We start from the raw sequence: 25,511 nt of genomic DNA, 5'->3' as shown, positions 1-25,511 counted from the left end.
ATATATCAACCAGTTATTTAAGAACACAAATATGACAGCTTAGATATTTAGGGGATTTTTTTTTTTAAATTTTTATAGCTGTTCACACAGACAGCATGTTCCTGCTCTGGTAAGGCATACTAAGTGAACAGTCCAGATCACATAACATACTCTTTGAATTACACAGCAATTTTTATACTTCATATTTTTTGTAGTTGTGATTGTCAGGACTATGCAAAGTAAATAGGGAATACAAGCTTAGATGTCAGAGGTAGAGCGTAGTGCTTTAAATATACCAGCAGACAATTTTATTTTTAAAGCTTAAATTACATTTTATGTAGGCAAAGTGTGAGTAAGGAGACATGACTGCATTTTGCTCCTGTTTGGGGAGGGGAGAAGCATTTTGGAGATCCAGAAACAAGATGTAAAGGTGCACTTATGTCCTAGGGTACTTAGACATTAATTACAAGTGCAAATATTTCTCAGTTCTGTGTACTCTGAGTCCTGTTTGTGCAGAAAGTGATACCATTTTATAAAAGAGCATCTTTGAACACAAAATACAAAATGGTTGCAGGTCAGTTTTACCTTTGCTTCACACTCAAACCTGTAAATGCAGATGACAGAGAAGGCACTGGAATCAGAGCACTGCATTCCCTCTATTGCTGTCAGTGTTAGTCATATCCGCTGCTGCAAGTACAACCCTGAACATTGAAGTTATGACTTGATGAGAAAAATAAAAACCCCACACCTTTTAGTTTTCAGTTTTATGAATGCTATCATGTTACTTATGTGGAGTTGTGGACTTCATACTTATGGACTTCATAGAACAGGTGATGTTGAGGTGCTAGTTATGCTTGGACAGAAATATAATAGCTCTTTATTATTAAAAAAATCCATATAAATATTTATGTCTTTATCAGTAAGAAATGTAATGAAATGCAATTTAATAAATAATTATTCCCAAAACAGAAAAGATTTTTAAATACCAGACACTTTTACTTCTGTTTTGGGAAGTATCACACTCAAAAGGCAATGTGCTGAAAGAACTATAAATAAAAACCTAAAAAAAGGGGTTCTAAGAGGAATAGGAAGACTTATCCTGAAGAAGGAAAGAGCGTTTCAGAGCAGAAAGTGCTGCTACACAGCTGAATAAAAATAATTGGAATTCTGGAGAACGTGTGGTGAAAGTGTTTGAGAATGAGTAAATGACAACAATTTTTTTCTGGGGGGTGTGAGTATTCTGCTTTTCATCAGATTGTGCTGTCTAGCATATGGACTGTTTTTCAGTTGGTATTTTGGGTGCATTTTTCACTTCTGTGCTGTGGTGTGTGGCGGGGGACTATGGCACTCCATATGGTGGCTTTCATACTTTCCTGCAGGTGTAAAAGAAAGGATATAAGAGAACACTGTTCGAGATAAAGGTTAGAGCAATTCTAGGTTTGAAATGTCTGTTCAGAGCAAGAACAAGACATTTCAAACTGCTTAGTGGAAAGACTCTAACATATTGTAAATGTTTTACTGACATTTCTTAAGAAAATCCATTTCATATTTTTATCTCTGTTAAATAACAATCTGCTGCCTCTCTGAAATAAACTGACAGTTTATCAATATCAGATGTCTTTAACCTGAGGTGACTTAGACACAGAGAAGGAAAGTAAAGGGTGCATAAACAGCCCGTACTACAAACAATGCTTATCTTATTTGAACTGAGAGGTAGGAAGTGAACATATCACCAAGGAAGCACAGCTGCCCTCCTTAACACTCATGGCAGCCCTCTCAGTAATTACTATGTCATATGGTCATGATTTACCCAAAGGACCCGATCAAAACAGAGCTATGACTAGTTGGGATTAATTATTGTAAACTGTGCTCTGCTAGTGAGGATGACACCTGCGTGCTAATCCCACCACAAAAAGAATCTTGGTCCATGTTGAAGACACGTCTTTTAAAACTGTAGCATCAGGTTTTGAAAATTAGGGCCTTTAGGTAAGACATTGCCTATTCTCTTTGCTTTGCCTACAGGGAGACACTGGATTTTCACATATGAAGCTTTCAAATTGCTTCTGCTTAGCAAACATGCTCAGTGGGTTTGTGGTTTATCCCACCAGTCTCTAAGCAAAGCCTTTCTGGTGTAGGGCAGTACCACAGAAGGGATTACTATAAAAAGGCTTTAAATACAGTCTGTAATCAGAAGAGCTTTTTATTTGTTTCATGTTTCTGCCCTCTAGGTAGCTTTGGCAGCACGATGCATAGGCATTCTTCAGCTAAAAGAGCCTGACATACTGAAAACAGCAGAGAGCGTTTCTCTCAGTTTTAATAGTGGTGGGTAGGGATGTAGTAATAATCTAGCTAGAGCATTTAATGTGTATGTGAATGTGACAACGTCTAGTCTTTTTAGATTAATTAAATGTAGAAAGTATGAAATCTTCTTTCTTCCATGGCTTCCTAAGTAGCAGCGGTTCACTCCAAATGAATGCCTTGTTATCTCTTTTAATTTTATCCTCATATTCATCTTGTGTTTGGCACTTAAATACTTCTTGTCTGCCTCATTGCTCACTCAGACAAGGAGGTTGCCTGTTTCAGAGAGAGCATTGCTTACCTGGCGTTAATGCAGGTGATTCCCCCGAAATGCAATGCTACATTTGGTTCTGACTGACAGAATTTATACTTTTAAAAACATTATACTAAGTATACATTTTTACTTGTCCAGAGAAGGCTCACAATTGTAAAAGGCAGAAATAAAAGGACTTATTTAAGTATTGGAGGGGTATTTCTTGTTGTAAATTATTATTTTTAGTGAGTTCCACCAGTTACTAAGTGACCAAGATTTTGGAATAAAAAATAAGATGCACAAAAAGATAAAACCTGTATGTGTTACTGCTGAAAAATCATTCGTCATTAAATCAAGGTTTCATTGAAAACACAAAATTGAATTATCCTCTGAACTTTCTGAACAGGTTTGTGTATCAGTATATAAACCAGTCTAGCTTGCTTCTTAGCATGCCTGACATTTGCTTTAGGAATGTCGTAAAAATGAATGGGGAGATTCTGAGGGTTTTTTAGCTGGTCAGATTCAGATCAGAACAAATCATAACATTTCGTGTACTGTGACTAAGAATCAATCAAATTGATCTGATTCATCTTATACTCCTTTATTTTACTTTTCTGTTATATGGAAGAGAGTTAGCTAGTATATGTCCTTTCCGTTAATATAACTTCCTGTCTGTATCTGGTTTGTAATTATATCACGGTAATGGCAAGTAAAGCAGACTGTAGCAGACAGAGGAGGAAAAATCAAAACAAATAACGTAAAAACTACATTTGCTTTGATTATTTTAAAGATAAAAAAGTCAGCCTTTGTGCTGGGGAAACTAGTATATTAAGAGAACAGTCACGAGAAAACTTTATAAATACAGATCTATCAGCAGCAGTAATGCCATCCAAGGAATGAGCTCTAAATGCTCGGAGACTTGTTATGTAAACTCAACTGTGTTGATGATGAGAAAAATCATAAATAAACATTTTTGTTGCATTATGTGAAAGCTGCAAAGAATTTGCATTCTTCAAAGAAAAAAGTTCTGACAACAGTTCTTGTCTTTTTCCCGGATAGGTACCTATTACACCATTTCTTTGGTGAAGGCTGTTCAGCAGTGGTGACTTCTTCCAAGCGACCACTCCACAAATTATTATCTCTGGACTCCCAGCTGACACCCTGCCGGAGGCTAGAGCTACTGAGACAACTGGAATTGTGCCCGCTCTCGTCAAGGTTTTTTTTTTACACAGGGGAAAAAAAAAAAGATGAAGTTGGGCAAAGTGGAGTTCTGCCATTTTCTGCAGATACTAGCTCTTTTCCTGTGTCTTTCTGGGATGAATCAAGCAGAGCTCTCGAGGTCGAGGTCAAAGCCCTACTTTCAATCAGGGAGGACAAGAACCAAACGCAGCTGGGTGTGGAATCAATTCTTTGTGCTGGAAGAATACATGGGTACAGACCCACTCTATGTAGGAAAGGTAGGGGATTTAAACAAACTTTGGAAGATGCAGATGCTTGTTTTATGACATGTTTATATGGTGCAACCTGAAAATTACAGTTCTGTCAGTGTTGTTGCATTAAGCCAGGGTTGGACAAAGTTTTGTAGTTTGAAAAAGAAAAATGTTTAGCAATTCAAAACAGCAGCACATTACATTCCTGATTCCTCTTGCAATTTTCTTTAAAATCTCTACATATGAGCTATGCTTCTTTAAATGAGTGCAGTAATGAAAGTGTTTTATCACCATTTATACAAAGAAAATATTTTATTACTAACATTAGATGTATTTTTTAACATAGGAATAGAGAAAGCTAACCGTGAGCTAACAGCTCTTATAAGAGCTAACAGCTAGTCCCAGAAAACAGTTCTGTGTTATGTTGTTTTCTCCCTAAAGATCAGCACTGCTGAAGTCAAGAGAGAAAGAAACAGGCCTTTGGGGGTGTGACAATTAAAAAGGAGGGCATATCTGCATTACTGTTTTGCTTTGACATCGCCTGGCTGGCAGATTGGCACCTTGGGGGCCTTGCTGCTTTCCATGCATAGCACTGCCTTGTGGCTTTACCTTCCCTCTGATGGGCACCAGGCCAGTGGAGAAGCAGCCCTTACGTCAGGGCATCCCAAATGGCTCATTTCGAGTGCCCGTCACTGCACGTGGAACACACTGAGCACAGCTGTGAACCCGGGCCTTGGCTCATTCACTGCCTTGTGTTGGTGGGTAATATGCTTCCTTCAGCAATTATGAAGGAAAAAAAAAACCCAAACAAAAAACCCTCTTGTGTTTCTATGTACGTTTATGTGTAATCATCTTATTGAAAGAAAAAAAAAACATTTTTCTTTGTGATATCGGAATCAATAAGTAGATTTTCTCATTAAAATATAGCAAATGCATAGAAAACAAGGGAGTGACAGCTTTTGCCAAAATAGCATGCTTACAGAAAAGGAGGTGAAGTAGTCTGAAATCCACTGCTTCAAATATATGAGCGTAATAAATTTCAGCTTACTTAATTCGTCCTACTGAGAAAAAGCCTTGATGTTTGTGTTAACACAGTTAAGCACTTAGAATTTAATCATGCCAACTGAATAATCGAGTTAAATAGGGAACTGCTGTCATGATTACAGCTATGGTGGTGTTTAGGTGCTTTTCTGAACTGGGGCTGCTACTTTGCGCAGTGGAGCCCTTAAGAAAGATGTGCTAGAATCAGAAATATCTCATTACAGCAGTCCTGAAAGTTTTTGTTAAGTTTTACGTTATGTAGAATTTCCATTCTGATGCCATGCAGCTGCTGCTTGGCTTTGTGAGTTTTGTCTTTTAGACAAATTTGTTCTCAGATTGGAGCTTCTCTCGTGCCTCTTGAAAATGGCATTTTTGGCCTTCTTGCCCACTGATAAAAAAGGAAGTGTGGCTTGCAAATTAGAAGTTCTCTCCTGGAGAAGAAGTGACTTTAAATACTTGACTGAAGACTGGTTTTGATCTGTAGCAGTTCTTGTATTCATTCAATTGCTGTATTATGGCCAAAGATGCTATGGTAGCACTAGAGTACATGATATTTGCATGTATGTGGCTATTTTTAGCTTCACAGTCTGCTCTTTCCTGTCCTTTACAGAAGTCCTAGCATTCATAAGCAGATATCTTCTGAAAAGCAAAGCTTTTTTCCTGAAACAGTCTGTGCCCAGCCTGCTTTTATATCAGCAGTATGAATTGTTGGCTCAGGAACTCACATTTGTACCAGCAATTCATTTTCTAGGAAAAGCAGATAAAAATTTGCACTTGCAAAAGGAAGCCCATCTTCCTGGAAACAGAGCCCTTGCTGAGCATCTTATAAGATAAGACGTGCCCAGTTCCTAACCTTCTCACTGGAGAGGTTTTTTACTGTGTGGTTCCTGAGGTGCAATCATGACCGAAGCTGCATTCCCACGCAGGGGAGCAAAAAGGTGAAGAAGTGATTTTCTTTCTGTATGTTAACATATTATGTGTAGCACCACTCTCAAGTGAGCAGCAGTCACCTTCCTCCCCCTCTTTGGCCCTTAAAAACATTGCTGTTCTTGTTTCAAATCCTTTGCAGGAAGGTAGGGACCGAGAAGACCTAGATTTGGATAGGAAGGCTGGTTGGTTTTAATTTTTTTTTTTTAATTTTTAAAATTTCTTTCCCCTTGGTGAGGAAGCGACGGCAAGTAAAGAGCTGGCATAACTCACTTCTCTCAAGTGAAGTGGAAGCAGCAACCAGACTCTGCGTCATGTTCTGCAGAGTGCTCTGCTCCTGGGGAGGTCGGTCCTGCACTACCTTATGTTCAGGATGCTTTGCAGGGTGCCAGTCTAACTGCACATCCAGCAACAAGGAACCTTCCTCCAGATTTTAAGGGTTGTGAGATAAAAATGATTCAGAAACACTCAGGCAAATGGAGCTGGAATAGGGTATGTTTTCTCCCTGACGCTATTCAATTTTACAAAGCCCTAGGCAATTCTGTTTGGAAGGCAGCATTTGGAGAATGTTAGGGTTACATGGCAAATCATTCAAGAGTCATGAAATACCAATGTTAATTCCATGTTCAGCATTAACTCTGTTGTCCTGGGTGTACGCATTCTGACACTTTAATAACATGTTACGCAGGGTAAAATCCTATTCCTTTTAAATAATGTAACAGGATTTCTACTTACTTCAGTAAGATGAGTTTTTCACTTAAAATAATTTCTTAGGGTTTTCTTGTTTGTTTAACAAGGTTTCAGATCTATACCTGAAGTATACTGTGTCCTTCCTTCTTACATCCTTGACATCCTTTTATTGGCAGAATGTCTTTGTTTGTTTTTTTGAAAAATGTTTTTATTTTCTTAAGACGGCAGGGGTCTGTTTCTTGCATCACTCTGGAGAAGCCTCTGGAGGAGTTCCATTAGTTTTACACTAATAGGAGTCAGAGGTGACTGAGGTTTTTTGCTTTTTCTTTTTAATGTAGGTCTTTCCTCTCCATGGCATGAATTTTAATCATCTTGGATTCAATCCTGAGTAATTCTGAGTGCCTCTTGGGAGGTGCTTAACATGTAATCAGATTGTGGACTGAACCATATACATTTTCTTTCTGTCTGTCAGCACAGCTTACGTTATGTTCACTTAAAGGGCTGAAGCATTTAACTATTTAGACCATTTACCTGTTTAGGTAGGCACTGTTGTCTTCCAGACATGCCGTGTAGGAGATGGGGCAGTTAACTATGATGCTAATTTAGCTAGAAGCATAGGTGGCTTCTGTTTTCTGGAAAATGTTTGCTATTGCTTGGTAATATGTCTTGTGAAATGCCTTACTCTGTATTTTCCATATAAATGACTTTTATGCCCGAACAGATTCCATTAAAGTAATAGCACATAGCAGTTTTAAATGATTCAATGCAAAACCACCTAAAATTAAGAAAAAGTATATTGTATTACACTGAATATACAAAAAGCTGTATACAATCTTGTAATTAAAGTCTATATGGGTACACATTGGCAAAAAGGGGTGCAGTTAAAGGAGAACTTTAAAATTTTGTTGATCTCTTTTTTTGGTTTTGTTACATAAGTATCAGTCATCCACAGTTTGGTTTTGGTTGTGGCTTATTTTTGTTGCTGTTGGGTTTTTTCCTTTTTTTTTCTTTTAATTTCATTTTACGGGTTCTGCTGCAAGAGTGTCAGTCTCCTCAAAAACGTTGTAATGACGCAAAGTCTCAGCTAGTAATCCTTTCATTTTTCTTATTTAAAAAATAAAAAAAAAATCAAAAGAAGCCGCAGATAAACCTGAAGACGTGAAATAAGGCTGTGAGCTCCATGTGAGATGCCGATTGATGGCTGGCTTCACTGTTTTCATTTGGATCCAACCCAAAGCTCCTTTTCCAGGGATGGTTTCAAGCCCTTTCCTGAGCTCAACATTTTTTTGTTGTTGTTGTTGTTGCTGTTTTTACCCCTGAAATCTTGCTACGATATGAAGGACTGAAAATAAAAGAGAAAAAGACATAGGCTTGATTGAGCACAAACCCAAGAAGTTGACATTTGAGAGTCTCACTGGTACTTGCCAAAAATAACACTTGTAACTTCTAAGGTGTCCTGCATGTAGTTGTTATTTATAATGTATGGGGAAGCAAAGCATAAATCCTAACCTGCATTCTCTAGATGGTAAAATCAAGAAAAAAAGGTTAAATGAACGTCCTAAGAGTGTGTAGTTTGTTAGAGCTCACAGTCATTGCTTTCCAATTCCATTTCACCTGCCTCTTTGTTTTTCTTCTAACTATTTTAAGGTAGAGAGGCTTGTTGGATTCAATTTTCAAACATGGACCAAAGTGCATAAAAGCTAATATTTGCATTATTATTTTCTGGAGTAGTACAGAATGAGTGAAGCATAAAAAAAATGCAGTGAACTTAAACATTTCCTAGAAAATTGATGGATTTAAGAGAATTTACAGGTTTGCACCAAGGCAGAGTGGGGAAAGGGCTTTTCAAGCAACAAAATAACAAGAAGTATATGTTATTGTTGGCATAAAGAGTGGGTTGTTTTTTTCTAGCCTCATCATTTTGAAGGGAAGGAGGCTGGCCAGGGGAGGTTACTGGTTTTTTGTGTTTGTTTTTCAAAGGTGTTGGTGAATGTGTTAACAAGATGACAGAATTTTTCACATATTATATTTATCTGTGGTGTGACCTTATATCAAGCCATACAGATGTAGAAAAAGTTGGGCTCTTTCTAGATCATAGCCTGGGACTTTCAGATGTGGCTGATGTCTTTTTGTCTACCCTGGATAATAAGGGTCTTTGCTAAAATACTTTGAAGCAGTGAGCACCGTGGAAGTACTGGCCACTCAGTCAAACTCAGACCGATATGCAGCTACTGAGAAACTGAGGGAATTCATCTGTGATGAAAGAGCTGAGGATCTCTGAATAGAAGTTAGCCCAAATAGCTTTTCATCCCTCTAGAAACTGCACTACGGCAGTTTTACTGACACTTTGGGAAGTGAAGAGGCGGTGGGGTGAAATTGCAAAGGCTAAATGTAGGTAAAAGAGGCTAGGCTGCCTCATTTGCAGATAATGGAGCAGGAGGTGGGCTAGAGGGGTGTGACTTCCTGGAGGGCTCTGTCCCTCCCTCTGCCTCTGGGGGCAACCCACAGGGACCTGAGCTCTCTGCCCAGCCTCAGCCTGGGGTCTCACCCCTTCAAGATCCTGCACAAGATAAATGTTCATGTCTGCACTGCAAGTAACCTTCCGGCTGAGGGTAGCTACAGCTCTGCATAGATTTCTTCTCTTTTGTTTTTTCCCCCCCCAAGTACCTTTTAGGGGAAAAAAGTACCCCAAACAAAACCCAAACCAACTCTTCATCTGTCTTTGTGGACACTATGTTGAAAACAAAGATGGCCTAACAACTCAGAGAAGCTTCCTTTTGTTATATTCTTTGTTCCTATTCTATTTATGTTATCTTTACTTTTAGTATGATCTTTGAAGCACTGTTGTTTTATATACTCCCAAAAGGCTATTTTTGAAAGTGAAAAAGCAAATCTGCTCTATTTCTGATATTTATCCATCTTAGGAACTCTTTGTTTTCCTGTGCTATGAAAATTGATAACAGTTGACCTTTTAAGTAAAATGGGACATGCCATTCCTGTCAATGTTTTTCTACCACAAGTGCTGCAAATGAAACAAATGAACAGACAAAATAGTCAAATCCTGCTTATCTGCTCTGTGGATTGAATAGGTCTTGGTGAAGGGATGCTTCAACTATACAGCAGTGGTATGAATTTACCATCTGAGGTTGCACTACACAGTCACTAGTAACACATGCTTTTCTTCCCTGGATAGTCGCTGTGGGCTTTGCGTTATTCCATGCTTTACTTAATTTGAGTTACCCCAAATAACTGAGAGCTGATGGACAATCTGAATGTTTCCTACTTAGCATGTGGGGCTAAAGTGTCTCTGGGGAGAAGGGTGAGATTAAGGCACACAGGAAGAATTATCCAAAGGCATAACCTAAAATCTACTGCTTTTTCTTAGTTGATTTCATTAACCTGCACAGTTATAGTGTAATTTCCTCTTTCTCTCTTTATACGAAGTAGTCTTCTCACATAGCTGAACAGATACAGAAATGGGTTTTATGCTGGGGACTTAAAGTGATGACAATTTCACATGCTTAAGCACTAAAAGACAATTTGTATGTAATTTCATTATTAGACGTGATAATAGAGTTGAGAGAGTTACAGTTGGATACTGAAGCAGAACATGCAGCTTTTTGATCTTTTAGTATAATATAAACATTGATCCTTAACATGTGTCATTACAGAAGAGGAAGGTTAGTGAAGGTGATGACAACATCCGTAAATTAAGTAGCCCTCATCACAGCTTTTTATTCTATGGCACAGCCATGCTATTTATATAATCCTGTAATACCAGTTCTGTATTTCAGTAGACTAATAGGTTCTACCTACAGTGCTCTGCTCTGAATTTCTTCTGGGCATTATATAAAACTATATTTTATGGGTCTCTGACAAAACAGAAAAGAAAGAGTAAAAGTTAATTTTGCAATGATATGGATATGCAAGTCTCCTCTATGCTTGGCTGGTTAACAGAAAATGTCTTCTTTTCATGAAAGCATGAGATTTACAGTTTTGATGTCAGTCAAGCTCATGCTACTTCAGCTGACTTTTTTTAGCCATATTCTAACATTCCTTCTCCTTTTCATCTGCTGAGCTTGTTTTTAGTCCTCTAGTTCATGATATTGGCTGTCACCCAACATCCAGTTTTACCTCCATCTCACAGTTGTGTATTAATGATGTTGGAAATTCAGCATTGTAAAACTAGGGCTACTAAGAACTGTGAGTATTTGCACTATTCTAGGGCTAAGGAAGGCCAGTCGTGAACCAAATTCCCCCTATGTTAGGCACAGTGCAAGAAAATACAACCCCTGCCCTGCAATAGTGATCTTGCAAGACAAGAGGCAACAGTGGATTAAGAAGCAATGACAGAAACCAGAGGAATATGCAGACATTAGTCAACATCCTGAAAATAGCTTGAGAACAATAGCTCACTATTGTTCTTTGCTATGGAGATAGAATATTATTTGTTCTGCAAATGAGAATCGTGGAACATTTTTAAACATTATGAACTGATAACAGTTCTTTCCTGCCTTTATTTTCCATCCTTTATGGATGACAAGTTAGTTGAAATTCATAAGTGCAGATCTATTTGATATCTATGTTAGTACAAGGCTACTTCTTTCAGTTTGGTGAAGATAAAGGATATTTTTCCATTGCTTTCAAAACATCAAACTGCATATGATTTAAAGTTTTACATCTTGTAGACTGCAATCACACTACCTTTTCCATGTTGCCTTTTCTCCTATACTTGTAGTGTTGCATACATACAGACATAAGTGTCTTTCTACATATCCATTGGGCATTTATTCCATATATTTAGTGTTTCCCATGTGTCACAGTCTAAAAGTGCTGCCAGGCTATTGTTGCCTTGTCACAATTCTTCTGCTGAATTTCTTCTTTGCTCCACTCTATTGGGGCTTTTTTTTGTGGTTTGTTTTGGTGTTGGGTTTTTTTGTGTGTGTGTGTTTGTTTTGGTTTTGGTGGTTTTCTTTTTTAATATCACACTGCACTTCTCAAGTTCCTTGTCTTTTTTTTTTTTTCCTTAGTAATCACTTAATAGAATAGTACCTCTGCACACATCAGTTTTTTCAGTGCTTACTTTTACCAGTTAAGAGGAGTACTTGGGACAATATATTTAGAGATCCTGAAAAAATCAGGGAATGGTTCCTTCATGCCCAATACACTGGCTTTCACATAAATATACTGGTGATAAGTCCTGGAAAATCTCCGCAGCATAATCTTTTTCTCTCAGCATTACGTATTTCCCTGGAAGAGGTGGCTGAGCTAAGTGTTAATGGTGGAACTGCTGAGAGAAGAAATAAGTTAATACACTAGGTTGCTCACTTCTCACAGAGTAACTATTAGCTACCTTATGCTACCAGCATCTTCTCTGTCACTTTTGCACTGAAAGAGACACTTACTGTCACGTAAATTAGAGACAAGTAGCTCTTTGAAGAAACAGTGACATTTATGCTGTTAGGAGAACTCTAATTCTGTCCCAACTGTCCAAACCATGGTCATGCTATGAATACCAGCCTACAGCAAGCAGAAGTTTGAGGAGGTCATAGTGCTTAATCACTCATAGCTCCAAGGCTATAAGAAGGAGAATCAACCAGTTAAAAATAGGGGGTTTTTGTTTACATGATATTAAAAATATGTTGTCAACACCTAACTCTAGATCACTTGACCTTAATTTATAAATGGGAATGACCTTAACCTTCCCAGGCTAAGTGTAAACTTAGCCAATGAAGAAGCTCCTCTGACAACAGAAAAGCACATGACGAAAAGATGCTGATCACCCAAATAAATGAATATGCTTATAAAATTATACAAGATATTTAGGACGAATTCTTGCAGATGCTTTTGACTCACCTAAAAAATTACTGCCATTAATAGTTCCTTCCATATTCGAGTATTTGCTGGTGCTACAGCCCCGTGCTGTTGCAAAAGTAATATTGTTATTTATGTGGGTGTGAGGCACATAGTAAGTAGTAGAACTCTATAAATCATAAACAATATAGCAAAGAATAAAAGCTATTTTATCTTTCAGACAAGTAGGAATACCAAGACAAATACAGCTCTTTTGCATACAGTAGTTCATGTGCAATTATTCATGTGTCAGAAAATACAAAATATGCCTTACTGGCTCAGTCTCAGGCTGTCTTTTTCAGAATGCTCCCCTGGAAGAAGAAGGTAGTTCTAAACACTGGAGAAGCAGGCAGAAGTTTTTCAATATGTGTTGCTTATTAAGGTGTGTTGTTCATAGAGTAACGGAAGATCTAATCCAGAATCTTGAGATCAGTCTTATCGACCCTGGTAGACCATTTGAGAATATTAATTTTGGAATACAACTATCTGGCCATTTTAAAATTGAATTTTTAACTGTTATTTTATTCTGTGGTTAGTAAAAGAAGAATACTGAGGGCTGATTGATAACAGGTAGCAACATATTCCACATTTTGACAGTAAAGAATAGTGCTTTCCTTTCATGTAGTCATAGAGTATTAGAGCACTGAAGGCCTGCATTATGGTGTTTTATATGGTTGTGTAGGGTATATGTTGAGAACAGCTAAGGGCAGTCTGACATAATGTTCCACCTACATCACATGAGATTCTTTGGCCCTGTCTGCATAGAAAGATATAAATTTAATGTAATTTTCCAGGTGGTATAAGGAAATTTTCCAGTATGAATTCTACAAATTGTTACCATAGTCATACTGTCCCATTTAGTTTTCCTGTTTCTGTAAATCACGAGAAATTACCTTGAGGACTATAGAGACATGCAATGTTATTGCTGTGGAGTGTGTGTGAGAAGAATTGAGCATACAAAGTTAATTTCCATTTGAAATGCTTCCAAAATATGGAAAATCTGCTACTTGGATACATGTTAAGGATGATAAGCTGCTTAGACATGTCATACTGAGGTACCAAATTGTAACCATACTGATGAGGCAATCAAGAAATTCATTTTCCTAACAAGGCGGACAGGTGCAGTATTAGGCAAAGTTTAGCTTGTTATTCTGTAACAATGAAAAATTTTCAGACATAGTTGGGAAAAGCAGATGGTCATTCCTTAAGTTTCCTTAATCATGGTATAAATGCAATGCTGTGAATTAGCAAAATACTTAATCTGTCTTTCTTATACAATTTACACGTATTATATGGGCAGAGTAGGCCCATATTTTTATGTTTCTTTTTTAACTTGCAGGGCTATAATGCTGTATAGTGTTTATATTAAAAATATTAAATAATTCCTCTTGCTCCTGGATGTTCATAATCTTTGTGTATATGTAGACTGTTGTCCTCCCCACCCATCTTTTAACCTTTACCACTTGCCTATAGTTTAGCCAAGCAATATATATTTCACACCTTTAAAAAGTTTTCTTCATTAATCAGCACTGTGGCACAGCACTGAAGTCCTGTGTTCATCTTTGCTCCATTTTTATTCATTCCCTCTGTTTTTTCAATACTTTCCTGACGATAAGAAGCCATGAACAGAAGCACTCTACACCTTCAGCTAAACAGGAAATAAGCCAAGTGAAACTGTTATTTCCTGACTCATTGTATGATTCAAATTGAACAATTGATGTTTGTTTCTTTCTTTGCAAGTTCATGTCCACTACTCCTCTGAGAATCTGAAAGCCTTATTGCTTTTCTATTTTATTTTTTTCTGATGAATCAAGTGTACTTCTGAGAGCATCTCAATCCCTCTTGAAAAATTCAGAGAGCAAAGGAAGTATTAGTTGTTTCAATTTATCTGTTTGACTGATAATCTGAATGAAGCCACGCCAAAGAAGGTTTTATGGAGGAAGCCTCCATAAAGATTCTAGTCTTAATGATTTTACTAAGGAAAAAAGAGATTGAAAAAGTTTAAGAGAAGAAAAAGCATCCCAAAGAGTAAGTGTGAGAATGCAAGGACCATGATCAAGCAATATGTTATGTTTTTCTAACTCCAGAGCCTGACATAAAGCTGAAAAGAACATACCAAAGCAATCAATGACAAGATTATTTTAGGTTAAGATATATCATTCATATGTATAGGTCTTGATCCCCTTTGCTTTTTGCTAAGGATGCTATATGCATGTATATAGGGCATATATACATATGTGGTGTTCCCCAGGGCTCAGTGTTGGGGCCAGTCCTGTTCAATACCTTCATTGATGATCTGGATGAGAGGATTGGGTGCACCCTCAGTAAGTTTGCAGGTGGCACCAAGCTGGGTGGAAGTGTCGATCTGCTGGAGGGCAGGAAGGCCCTACAGAGGGACCTGGACAAGCTGGATCATTGGGCCGGAGCCAACGGTATGAGATTCAGCAAGGCCAAGTGCCGGGTCCTGCACTTGGGTCACAACAACCCCATGCAACGCTCCGGGCTTGGGGAGGAGTGGCTGGAGCTGCCTGGAGGAAAAGGACCTGGGGGTGTTGGTTGACAGCCACCTGAACATGAGACAGCAGTGTGCTCAGGCAGCCAAGAAGGCCAATGGCATCCTGGCTTGTAGCAGGAATATTGTGGCCAGCAGGAGCAGGGAAGTGATTGTCTCCCTGTACTTGGCACTGGCGAGGTGCACCTCAAGTACTGTCTTCAGTTTTGGGCCCTTCAGTACAAGAAGGACATTGAGTTGCTGGAGCGTGTCCAGAGAAGGGCAACAAAGTTGGTGAAGGGTCTAGAGAACAAGTCTTATTGAGGAGCAGCTGAGGGAGCTGGGGTTGTTTAGCCTGGAGAAGAGGAGGCTGAGGGGAGACCTTATCGCTCTCTGCAACTACCTGAAAGGAGGTTGTAGCGAGGCGGGGGTCGGTCTCTTCTCCCTAGTAACAAGCGATAGGATGAGAGGAAATGGCTTCAAGTTGCGCCAGGGGAAGTTTAGGTTGGACATTAGAAAAAGCTTCTTCACCGAAAGGGTTGTCAAGCCTTGGAACAGGCTGCCCAGGGAGGTGGTTGAGTCTCCACCCCTGGAGGTATTTTAAAGAAGGGTAGATGTGGTTCTTGAGGATATGGTTTCGTGATGGACTTGGCAGTGATAGGTTAGCGGTTGGACTCGATGATCTTAAGGGTCTTTTCTATCCTTAACGATTCTATGATTCTATATTGGTATAAGTCACATTAATCCACCACACAGGGGTTCAAGAAAGAAGGCCTTGTAGATACCAATGTTAGCTGACTTCGTTATGTTAACACATATGGAAAAAGAGAGCAGCTAGCCAGAGATCCAGTAACACCCATGTTTGAGAAATGTGCAGGACACTATGTCTGTTACCTAGCAGATGCAGCTGAAAGGGACAAAAATATAAATAAAGCTCAGAAGAGGAAAATGCCATGTTGAACAAGGTAATTTGTGATACAAGACAGAAGAAAAAACCAAATATCATCAAGAGGAAAACTAGTAAGAGAGTGATTTTATTTTTCTTTTCTGGGAACAGAGAAGCAAGGGATAGAAAATGAAAGATATAAATAGGAGAGTGCTAGAGAATTCAGAATTTAACCCAAAAAAGCCTAAAACGTGTGCTATATGGTGCCAAACAACATAGGACAAGAGAGAAAATACTTCCATCTGTAGAGGTTTCAAGAATTTTGAGGTGAAGATAGAGTGCAGATAAGCAAAAAAGCAACACACAGATCAGGAGGAGTCCAATCAAGTCTCAGCTCTCAGCAGATGGATAGAAGAATGAGAATATATGCAGCTGTCAGGACAGCAACTGGGCCATGTCCAGGCTGTTTCCACATTAAAAGCTGAAAAGCAAAAAGGTTAATGCTCCGGTCTACCACTGAGGAAAGCAGCCTGCACCCTACAAATTAAATTTGTCTTTGGAGTTAAGGGAATGAAATAATGACACTCATGGGTTTTCTAGGTCTTTCAGAACCTCACTAGACATATATCCTTCTAGACTGGTATTTTGACATTCACCATTTCATGTAACTGTTTTTCCTTCAATCTATTTGCAGGCTACATGAGATTTTTTTTCCTGCAGACTAATTTCAATGTGCTATCAAGATTAGATTTTGTTCCATACTGCGTAAGCCACAGTATCACATTCAACAATTGCCCTTTATCTATCATTTTAGTAAGTAGAGCTGTGTAGAAGATGATGGTCCATTCTGCTAGTCTGATGACAAAATAATCTTTACAGAATGTTTTGTTTTTCCCCAATTTTACTTCTAGAACACAAAATTAAATCAATGACTGCTTTTCATGTGGGATGATGCAGACTGAGGGCCCAGGTGCTTTGTCTTCCTTCCAAAATATCTGCCAAGCAGGCAAGGAAGGCAGGCAAGGAAGACAGAAAGATTAAGATGTCCACCTTGATGATATCATTAGAGATATAAGGGTCGGTATGAGCAGACTACACTATAAATACAAGATATTTAACATTGCTTCTGAAATAATTTTTTCTTCTCTGTATTAGATACAGTGGCCCACCTTCCAGTTCTGACCATTTCGTGCATGCTTTGTACTATCCTTAAACTGCAGTGACCAATTTGGAACAGTTTTTGAATGTAGCAGGATGAGAAAACAGGTTGTGGACCAGATTCAATTCTCCGTAAAATTACTTTGCAAGTTAATTAGCAAGATACAGGGGAAGCATGATGCAGCTTAACCGTCAAGGTCAGAAGAGTTAAGTTTATGGCAGTGAACAAACTGATCAGCAATATCGCAAATTTTCCTGGAGTCAGACACTCTTGCATCTGTAAATAACCTTTACTGATAACAGAACTCTGACAGAACCGATACGAGTGCCACTGTAGAGAGTAACAGGGCGAAACTCGATCTTTTTTCCCCATAATTACTTGGATCTGTTGGAAATATAAATACAACTGATGATGAACATTACGTTCATTACTTTTCTATCTGTTCTCAGAATTAAAGTACACTTTTGGTTTTGTTGGTGGCAACAGGTGTAATGCAATGAAATAAGATAGATTTTCTTAAACTCTAAAACATTAAGATACTATTTAATAATATTTGGTAGAGGATAAAATTATTTTATGAATTATGTTTTGGAAGGCAAAGTAAGAGTTGTTCTGTTCTTCATACTCCTGCAGTTGTGTGTCTCATTAATCAATAGACCCTTCCTGATGTTTTGCTGTAAGGCTGGACTGAAGGAAAACATTCAATACTGTTAATTTTTTTACCTCAGCTGAAGATTTAAATGCCTTCAGGGTAGAGTGTGGGACTGTCAGAAGAAGCAGTAGGTTGCCACATGGAAAAGACAGCTCAGGGCCATGAGTCTTCACATTGGCTTAGAAACCCTGGGTGTCTTCACTAAATACAGTCTAATATGTGTCTGATTGTTTACAGAGTAGCAGAAAATTTTCTCTTAAAAGTGACTGTATAAAATTATACTTCATTATTCCGTAGATGCATCCTATGTGTGAGTCACACCTGTCTGTTCTGGTGATAATTTTTTTCCTACTTATTATTGCTGTTAGTCCTGCTGAGCTAACACAGCTGAGAGACAGCAAGCTGCATTCTGTTATTTCTTGAGTGTCATCCCTGAGACGTGTTTGTTATGTTCCACTGACTTACACCTGCACAAGCCAGTTGTAAGCTATGGAACCATACATTTTCACAATGAGAACAGAATCTGAAGATAGCAGGGGTTTTACTTATGTAATCGGAGCCATAACTCACCTCCTGGAAAGAAAGAACTTGTCTTTACAATACTCGGCCAAGGTTAAAATACGAACAGCTTACGTATGGCTTGTCCACTGAGTCTATTTGAAATGCAAGTCACAGAAAGGCACTGCTGGTTTTATACTACCACTTTTCAGCAAGCAGCACATTAATAGAAAGTGTGGTTTCTGTATTAATGGCCTTTTTATTATAAAGTCGGTTTACTTGGTTAATTCAGTTTGTTCTTGGCCAGTTAACATTGAATTCAGTAGATTTGCTATTGAACAACTACTCTCCTTCCATTTGTACCGCTATATTTGTGTATATATGGACACAACAATATGGCTTTATTACTAAACTGGCATGCTTTCTCTTTGATAAAAATTGGAGAATTCTGGTTCCTCTATTCTCTTTTACAGCCATTGTTTTTTCCCTTCAGTCTTCCACCTGTTTTAATAGTAGCTGCAGAGCAGACTGAAGGGAATTCCTTATCTTGTGCTGTCATGAGCACTGACCACCAGTGTCTGATCACTTCTGTGAACAACATGCTTTAGAGTTTCTCATGTACTCTTCACTGAAAACAAATTTAAAAAAAAAAAAAAAAAAAAAAAAAAAAAAAACCAAAAAAGAAAGCCCAAACAATCCTTTTACCTTCTCGTAAATTTTATTGAGTTAATACAAATGAACATTAATGGGGAAAACAAAAGGGAACAAGCAATAAAAAACGTGTGTAAGAAAAAAATAAGCCAATACTAGCCAACCGCAGACTCCTAGAAGAGCAGAGAATGTGTGGGACCATTAGGAGGACAAAGGATTCACCAGTTAGGAATGCAAGGAATAAAGTATGGTTGAAGAAACACAATGACCTTTGAAGATGTATATAAACTAGACACCGGTGGAGAATATAAATTCCAGCTGTGAACTGCAAGTGAGATTATTGAGTCAGATTTTCTGTTCACTTCAGAAAGTTTGATTTTAATAATATTTGAAATTAATACAGCCTTGATCTTCATTAGTTTGACTGATCTCTTGTGACTTTTCTTTGCAGAAGCTTTTATTTATTTGTCTTATTTTCATAAGCTAGATTTCATCTATTCATAGGCAATATATCTTTTTACTAAACTGCCATTGTATTTAAATGACAATTTGCACATTTCTGAAGGGAAAAACTATAGAAAAATAACACAAATAAGATATTTCTGTTTCATGTGCATAAACAGTTACTATTTGGAAAATATTTACTGAATTTAAAATAATGTTTTCCTGTTAAAAGATATAAAATTTTTAGCAGTATCTATTAATGTACAAGGCTCAGAACTTTATGAATGGGCATATATTAATTATTTGTTTTCCCTTAAAAAATCCTGGAGCAGATCCTCAATGAATGGAAATTGCTCTCTCCTTCCAGTGCACAGAGCTGTGCTGATTTACACCAAGCCGTATAGAACTTCACTAAGGGGGGATATTTAGTACAGTTTGTTAAATTAAGTGATCATTTTAATGGACCACACAGAAGATGTAAGACAGAAGTGACAATGCCTTGAGTATAAAGTTCTGAACATTACAATTGGTGACAGAAGGCCAATCAATGAGACAGTAATCCTATAAAAATACAGAAAGATCAGATTGCTTGTCGAATTAGAACTGCTTTAATATGGATGCATGCAAGGGGATAGCAAAGGAGCTGGAAACTTTCCATCTGCTTTGTATACAAAGTGATTAGATTGTGATCACTTAGTCCAAGAGGATAGAAATGGTGCACAATTCTGCCAGGATGAGACATGCAAATTGGATCAATTAAGCTTTGAGAGTGCTCAGACAATCTGGTAGAGAAGTTTACATGCTGTGTCAAGTGAAACTTAACAAAGATCAGTCTTGAATGCTAGGGGCAAGTATTATAGTGATTTAAACTCTAATCTCCAAGAGTAATTCATTGTTTTCAGATTCGGTTATAAAACTGATCAAACACCATAATAAAATGATCAGATACTATATAATAAAAGATCCCTTTAGGAGGTGTTTGATGGTATACACAAGAAGCATGACAGACAAATTAGTAACAGCCATCTGAGTTGAAACATTTGAGGTAGATCAGAGTAAATTCAGCTGACTGATCTTGTTTGCAGTTGATGGAATACACAATACTAATAACTCCTGCACCTTCATGTTGACCACAATGCTTCAGAAGCAGTGAGTGTTCTCATAAGGAACTTGTGTGCTTTATATTTATTGAACCAGAGCTCGTTCAGAAGGGGAGCAACATGAAAATAATCATTAGATAAAAGTCCTCTAATTTTGTCAGGAACCATGGAAGAATTTGAATTATGTACCCTATGAATGTCTTTTATAGTGGCAAAAGGATATATTGTTTCAAATGATCAGAGGGGTCTTTATGTAAATCAGAAATTCTCAATATATGTGAAATACTAGAACCTTCAGAAATGAGTTTTCAGTAGAACATTTTCAGTAGAATACAGATGGCTTTCAGAATTAGAAACAGGTCTGCACAATTTGAATTTTAGTGTAGATTCAGCAAGTATACGTGACCAACATAAAATAACACCTGTACTTTCAGTATTTTCTTATCATTTGTTCATCTTTGGCACATAAATCGATTGTATTGTTAGCATTTAATGGCAGTGAGTAAGAATCACAGCAAGAATGTGTCCTAGTGAAAACATGAAGAACAGATGAAAAAATCCTGGGCTGACATCAGCATTGTACATGGCAAAATTCGTATCTATGGATTGTTCTGAAAACTATGAGTGATTTTCAATTTTAATCCATAAATATCTTCTCTCGTCATTTGAAATGTCAAAATATGTTTTAAGGAAACAAGGTGTAATGACTGCATAGGAATTTGATGAGATTGTGTTTATTAAACACTCATTGCACCAAAATAAAAAAAGGCACCAGGAGACCACTGCCCTTTACATATAGCTGTTAAAATCCTTCTAAGCTGGAAGGCTTTACAATTAACTTAGTATTGTTCATGTTAAGGCAGTTTATTATGATTTTGAAATACTAATGCATTATCCTCCCTTTCAAATATTTTCTGAAAAACAGTACAAAACACAGGCATTAAAGGCATTTATTTTCCAGCCCTTAATCCTATGGAGTAAAAATTCCTATCAAAATACGAATTACTGTCATGAAGTCAGTCTGGTTATATATATACCTGAAAGCAGACCTGTGAAATTAATGGTTAAAAAACAAAGTTAAGAAGAAATCAAACCTTTTCAAGTATTTATTTGCAAAGGATCATTTCAAGTGATCTGAACAGTTTAAGGCAGACTTTCAAACGTCTGTATTTGCTGTGCGTACCCCACTTCAGTTTGTTCTGAATACTAAACAGCATGTGGATTTATGTAATGGAATCACTTAAGCTTTCAATTCTGATTCGTACAATTAGTCTATGTGATGCACATTGCTGTTCATTAAAGAACCCTTCCTTTGCATAGGGATTAAGGCTCTATTTCAGAAAGGCGCTTAGGCATATGTTTAGTACCAACTTTCATGAGCATTAAGCAAGTCCTGAAATGCTGTACATGGATAAGGATGTTTTCCTAACTTAGGGAATTCTAAAATAAAGATTTGATTTAATTTAATGTAGCACAGGATTAAATTTCCCTCCTCTTTGGAGAAAATGTTGAACAATGGGCTCTTAGTTAACTAGCCAGTATATATAGATGGATATGTATTTTGAAACACTTTTGAGTAAAAATAAATGTGATAAACCATCTTTAGTGAAATACATAAGAGTAGGGAGAAAAAAAAAAAAAGAAAAAAAATGTCCTTTAGCCTACTGAAAAAAGAACAACTTCTCTGTCAGTGTTTTACCTTTACTGAACTGCAGTGTTAGTAACTTGTCAGAGTAGTTAGTAGAAAGGAATACAGAAATGTTAGAGTGTTTAATCAAGCCAGTCTGAAAAAGAGACTAAATGAAATGTAAACACACTGACAACAGTAACTTGTGTTTTAAGATAATACGTTAAATAAGGGATTCTTCTGCTGTCTTTAAGTGAACTCATTTTGAGACACAAGTGTCTACAAGAAGATATCTAATACTGCACTTCGTTTGGTTTTTCATGTTATGTTGTCATACCAGCAATGAAACTGTAATGCTTTGCTATAGATTTCCATTGCTGCGCTTTCCATATGAAATAATTTACTCATATTAAAATGTTATAGTAAAATTTTATATTCAAAATTCTTTGTTCTTGCTTTATTTCCTTGACCCACTGTCAACCCTGAGCGGTTATGACTTTCTCCCAACATACCTTCCCAGGGACTAGTTATGTGCGATAGAAGCATTGTGTCAAATACTTAATTTTGCGCTTTAAATATAAGAGTAGTCCCCCTGATCTTAGTGGGAATACTGATGGGATTAGATTTGTGGAAATGCTTTGAGAAATATACATGTGGTGTGAAATATTTTATAATATATAACCAATACAATCATATGAAGAGCTGTCAGTTTCAAGTTGACTATAAATCTTTCAGGAAAGTCAGCACTCAGTATAGCATTGATCCAAACGTGAAACTTTAAGAAGAAAGACAATAGGAATTTAATTTTTGAGGAGCAAAATCAAATAACAAACACTGATGCCCTGACATGTATATTATCATTTATGTATGTTAAAAATGGTGATGTTGAACAACATGTTGATTCTGCTTTGTTTTAAGTTTCGTAAATTTTATTTAACAGGTCCTTAACCGTTTTCATGGAATTGTAGGTTAATGTGGCTGTGGACCCACTGAATTACATTTTTTCTGTATTGTAAATATTTCATCATTAAAATTATCAGATCATGCTGTCTTCTGTAGCCCAGTACTTTATAAGCTTCTACAGACACAATTAGTTACCGTAATTACTTCAACTGCTTTACAGTTACAGATTTTACCATTGTCTTCTAGTCTGTCAGGGTTTCAGCACTTCCCACTAACACACAAGGTAAGATTATAAGTGGATTTTTACTAGTACTAAACTTTCAAGAGCAAATGAAATTTGAGGAATTGACACAACATAAAACCAAACCAAAATCAACAGAAAAAAAGCTCTGCACCCTCCGGGTATCTATTCCTTGTTACTAATGTTCTTTGGAAGCAGGTTCGTATGAGAAAAATCATTATCAACCAAGCAATGCTGCAAGCTATTTTGGATAGTTGAAGCAGAAACAGGATAATCACTCTAAACTATAGATCAGTGGTTTGACAAAGAAGAGACAATATGAGAGGTATAATTTCCACTCTAAAATAAAAACATTCAGTGTAAGGACAAATCTCATAAAAGACTTTAATACCAAATGAATTTTTGTTTGTAAATTTGGTATTATTGATATGGTAGTCAAACAAGAAATGTATATGATTATTTTTTCCCATTTAGTGTTATTACAGAGAATTCTTCAGATTACAGGGTTAGATATGAAAAAATAGATCCTCTAATATGCTCTCATTTTCTGTAGTTGAAATCCTAGGCCTAAATTATCATGGCTAAGTAGAATAAGCAATATGGGAGAAACAACTTTCCAGTTAGCATATTGTATTCTTTTTTCTTATTTCTATTTTCAAGAGCAGGGAAAAAGTAAAAGCATTCATTTTGCATTACGACGGGTATAAAAATGCTGCTGTTGCCTTTCTTGTTTCATCTCCCCTGTTTCCCTCTTTCCTGTGCCATAAGGCAAAGTGCCTTCATGTGTTCTCTGGTCATAAAAATAAATAAACAAAGCAATCTTAAAAATAATAAATAAATAAATAATAAAAGGATTAACACATTTTTTAGAATGTACAGTGATCTAAAAATATTAATATCACTAAAGATATATGTATTTATGCATATATGCCTATATTTATTTCATTGAAGAAAAGTGTACGCTCGTGAAACAGTTCTTTACTCAATGTATATTAATATTATACACTCAGAGATTGTTTTATTTGTGGGAAGTAATTTGAGAAGAATGAGTGAAGTGTCTTGAAGGTTCTGTTTCTGTAAGCTGCTACACATCCATAAACTTTTCAAGCCCATGGACATCTGCTAGACCAGCGATATTCTTCTATGAAGTATACTAGGGTCTTTGCTATTTATTTGCCATGCTACATTTTTTAAGCCTGATCACTTTCATAGAAGCTATATGTGGGGAATTCTGGGAGAGAGCATCCTCACACAATTTTATCACACTGCTGAAATAAAGAGTAGGGACTTTAAGAGAATTCTGTCTTACAGCTTCCATGACTCTTGGCAACAAAATAAATCAAATCACTGGAGCAGTAAATACGTTGGTTTAGTATATAACTGCAAGTAGTATGGTGCATTATGAATAGATATGGATCATGTGAAAATACTATTGGTATGTCTGGAAGAGAAATTAGTCCCTTTCCTGGGGAATAAGTAAATGCAGAGACCCAAATACAGCTGGTAAGGATAAACATTCAGGAATTTGTAGAGTGTCACTCCAGTGACATTTTTACATTATTTAATTGTTTTATGCACTTGTATAAATGAGGTTTGAGTCATTGGTTTCTTTAATCAAAAATTAAATCTATATGGGTAAAAACAGAAGCAGTATTTATATGGTAAGTCAGATAGCAAATCCACTGCTCTATGGCTTGGTTTGTCAGTGATGCAGTTTTGTAACTGAATTACTCAGGATGAGCACTCCAAGGAATAAATACTGATAGACTGAGAGTGGCTTGGGAAAAAACAAAACAAAACAAAGCTGAATATTGAACAGGTCTGTAAGGATTCCAATGTGCATATTGTTTACAAACACTGTGGTCTGTTTCCCCATTATAAATTCTAGCAAGATAATTTCTGAAAAGCTTGAAGTGTGTGAGAAGAAAGCAGGTCTCTTTTTTTCCATTCCTATTCTGAACATGTTATGTTGCCTGCAGGCTCTTGGTGGTGCTACAATACAGTATTGCTGTCCCCCCACCCCCAATAAATATTATGCAATTAGTAAGTGATGATGCACAGTATGCAGATGGCTTTTACCTCCCAAAGCTGCCAAACTGTCTTTTTAAGAGTGTGAATGACAAATAGTCATTTTGGAGAGTGACATGTCATGATGATGGCCCATTAAAACTCCTCAAGAATACTCAGCCGGCTACATATGCCCACTCAGCTCCATCTACAGCAGCAGCTGCTTCTGAGTTCCTCCTGTAGCTGCACTAATCTTAATGGGCTGGCTGCACGATTCCCTGTCCCCACAGGGCATTTCGTGTTCTTGTTAAATCTGTGGGGGGAGAAGGCACAGATTTGTGAGTACAGCATCTGCAGACATTAGAAAAGAAGAGGACAGAA

The 25,511-nt window shown here is 37.2% G+C and overlaps 1 protein-coding gene across 1 annotated transcript in view; it reads left to right on the top strand.

The window, feature by feature from the left end:
• The window catches only part of LOC142053266 (cadherin-7), an 83,770-nt gene that overhangs the window by 5,754 nt on the left and 52,505 nt on the right, over nt 1-25,511 (top strand). Inside the window, exon 2 of the mRNA XM_075084607.1 lies at nt 3,590-3,987. Within this exon, the coding sequence (XP_074940708.1) occupies nt 3,778-3,987 (210 nt within the window). The 5' untranslated portion in view covers nt 3,590-3,777. The remainder of the gene's footprint in view (nt 1-3,589; nt 3,988-25,511) is intronic.

This window comes from Phalacrocorax aristotelis, chromosome 2 (genome assembly GCF_949628215.1).
Source record: "Phalacrocorax aristotelis chromosome 2, bGulAri2.1, whole genome shotgun sequence".
Taxonomy (NCBI): Eukaryota; Metazoa; Chordata; class Aves; order Suliformes; family Phalacrocoracidae; genus Phalacrocorax; species Phalacrocorax aristotelis.
This window is presented reverse-complemented; position numbering and strand designations above follow the sequence as displayed.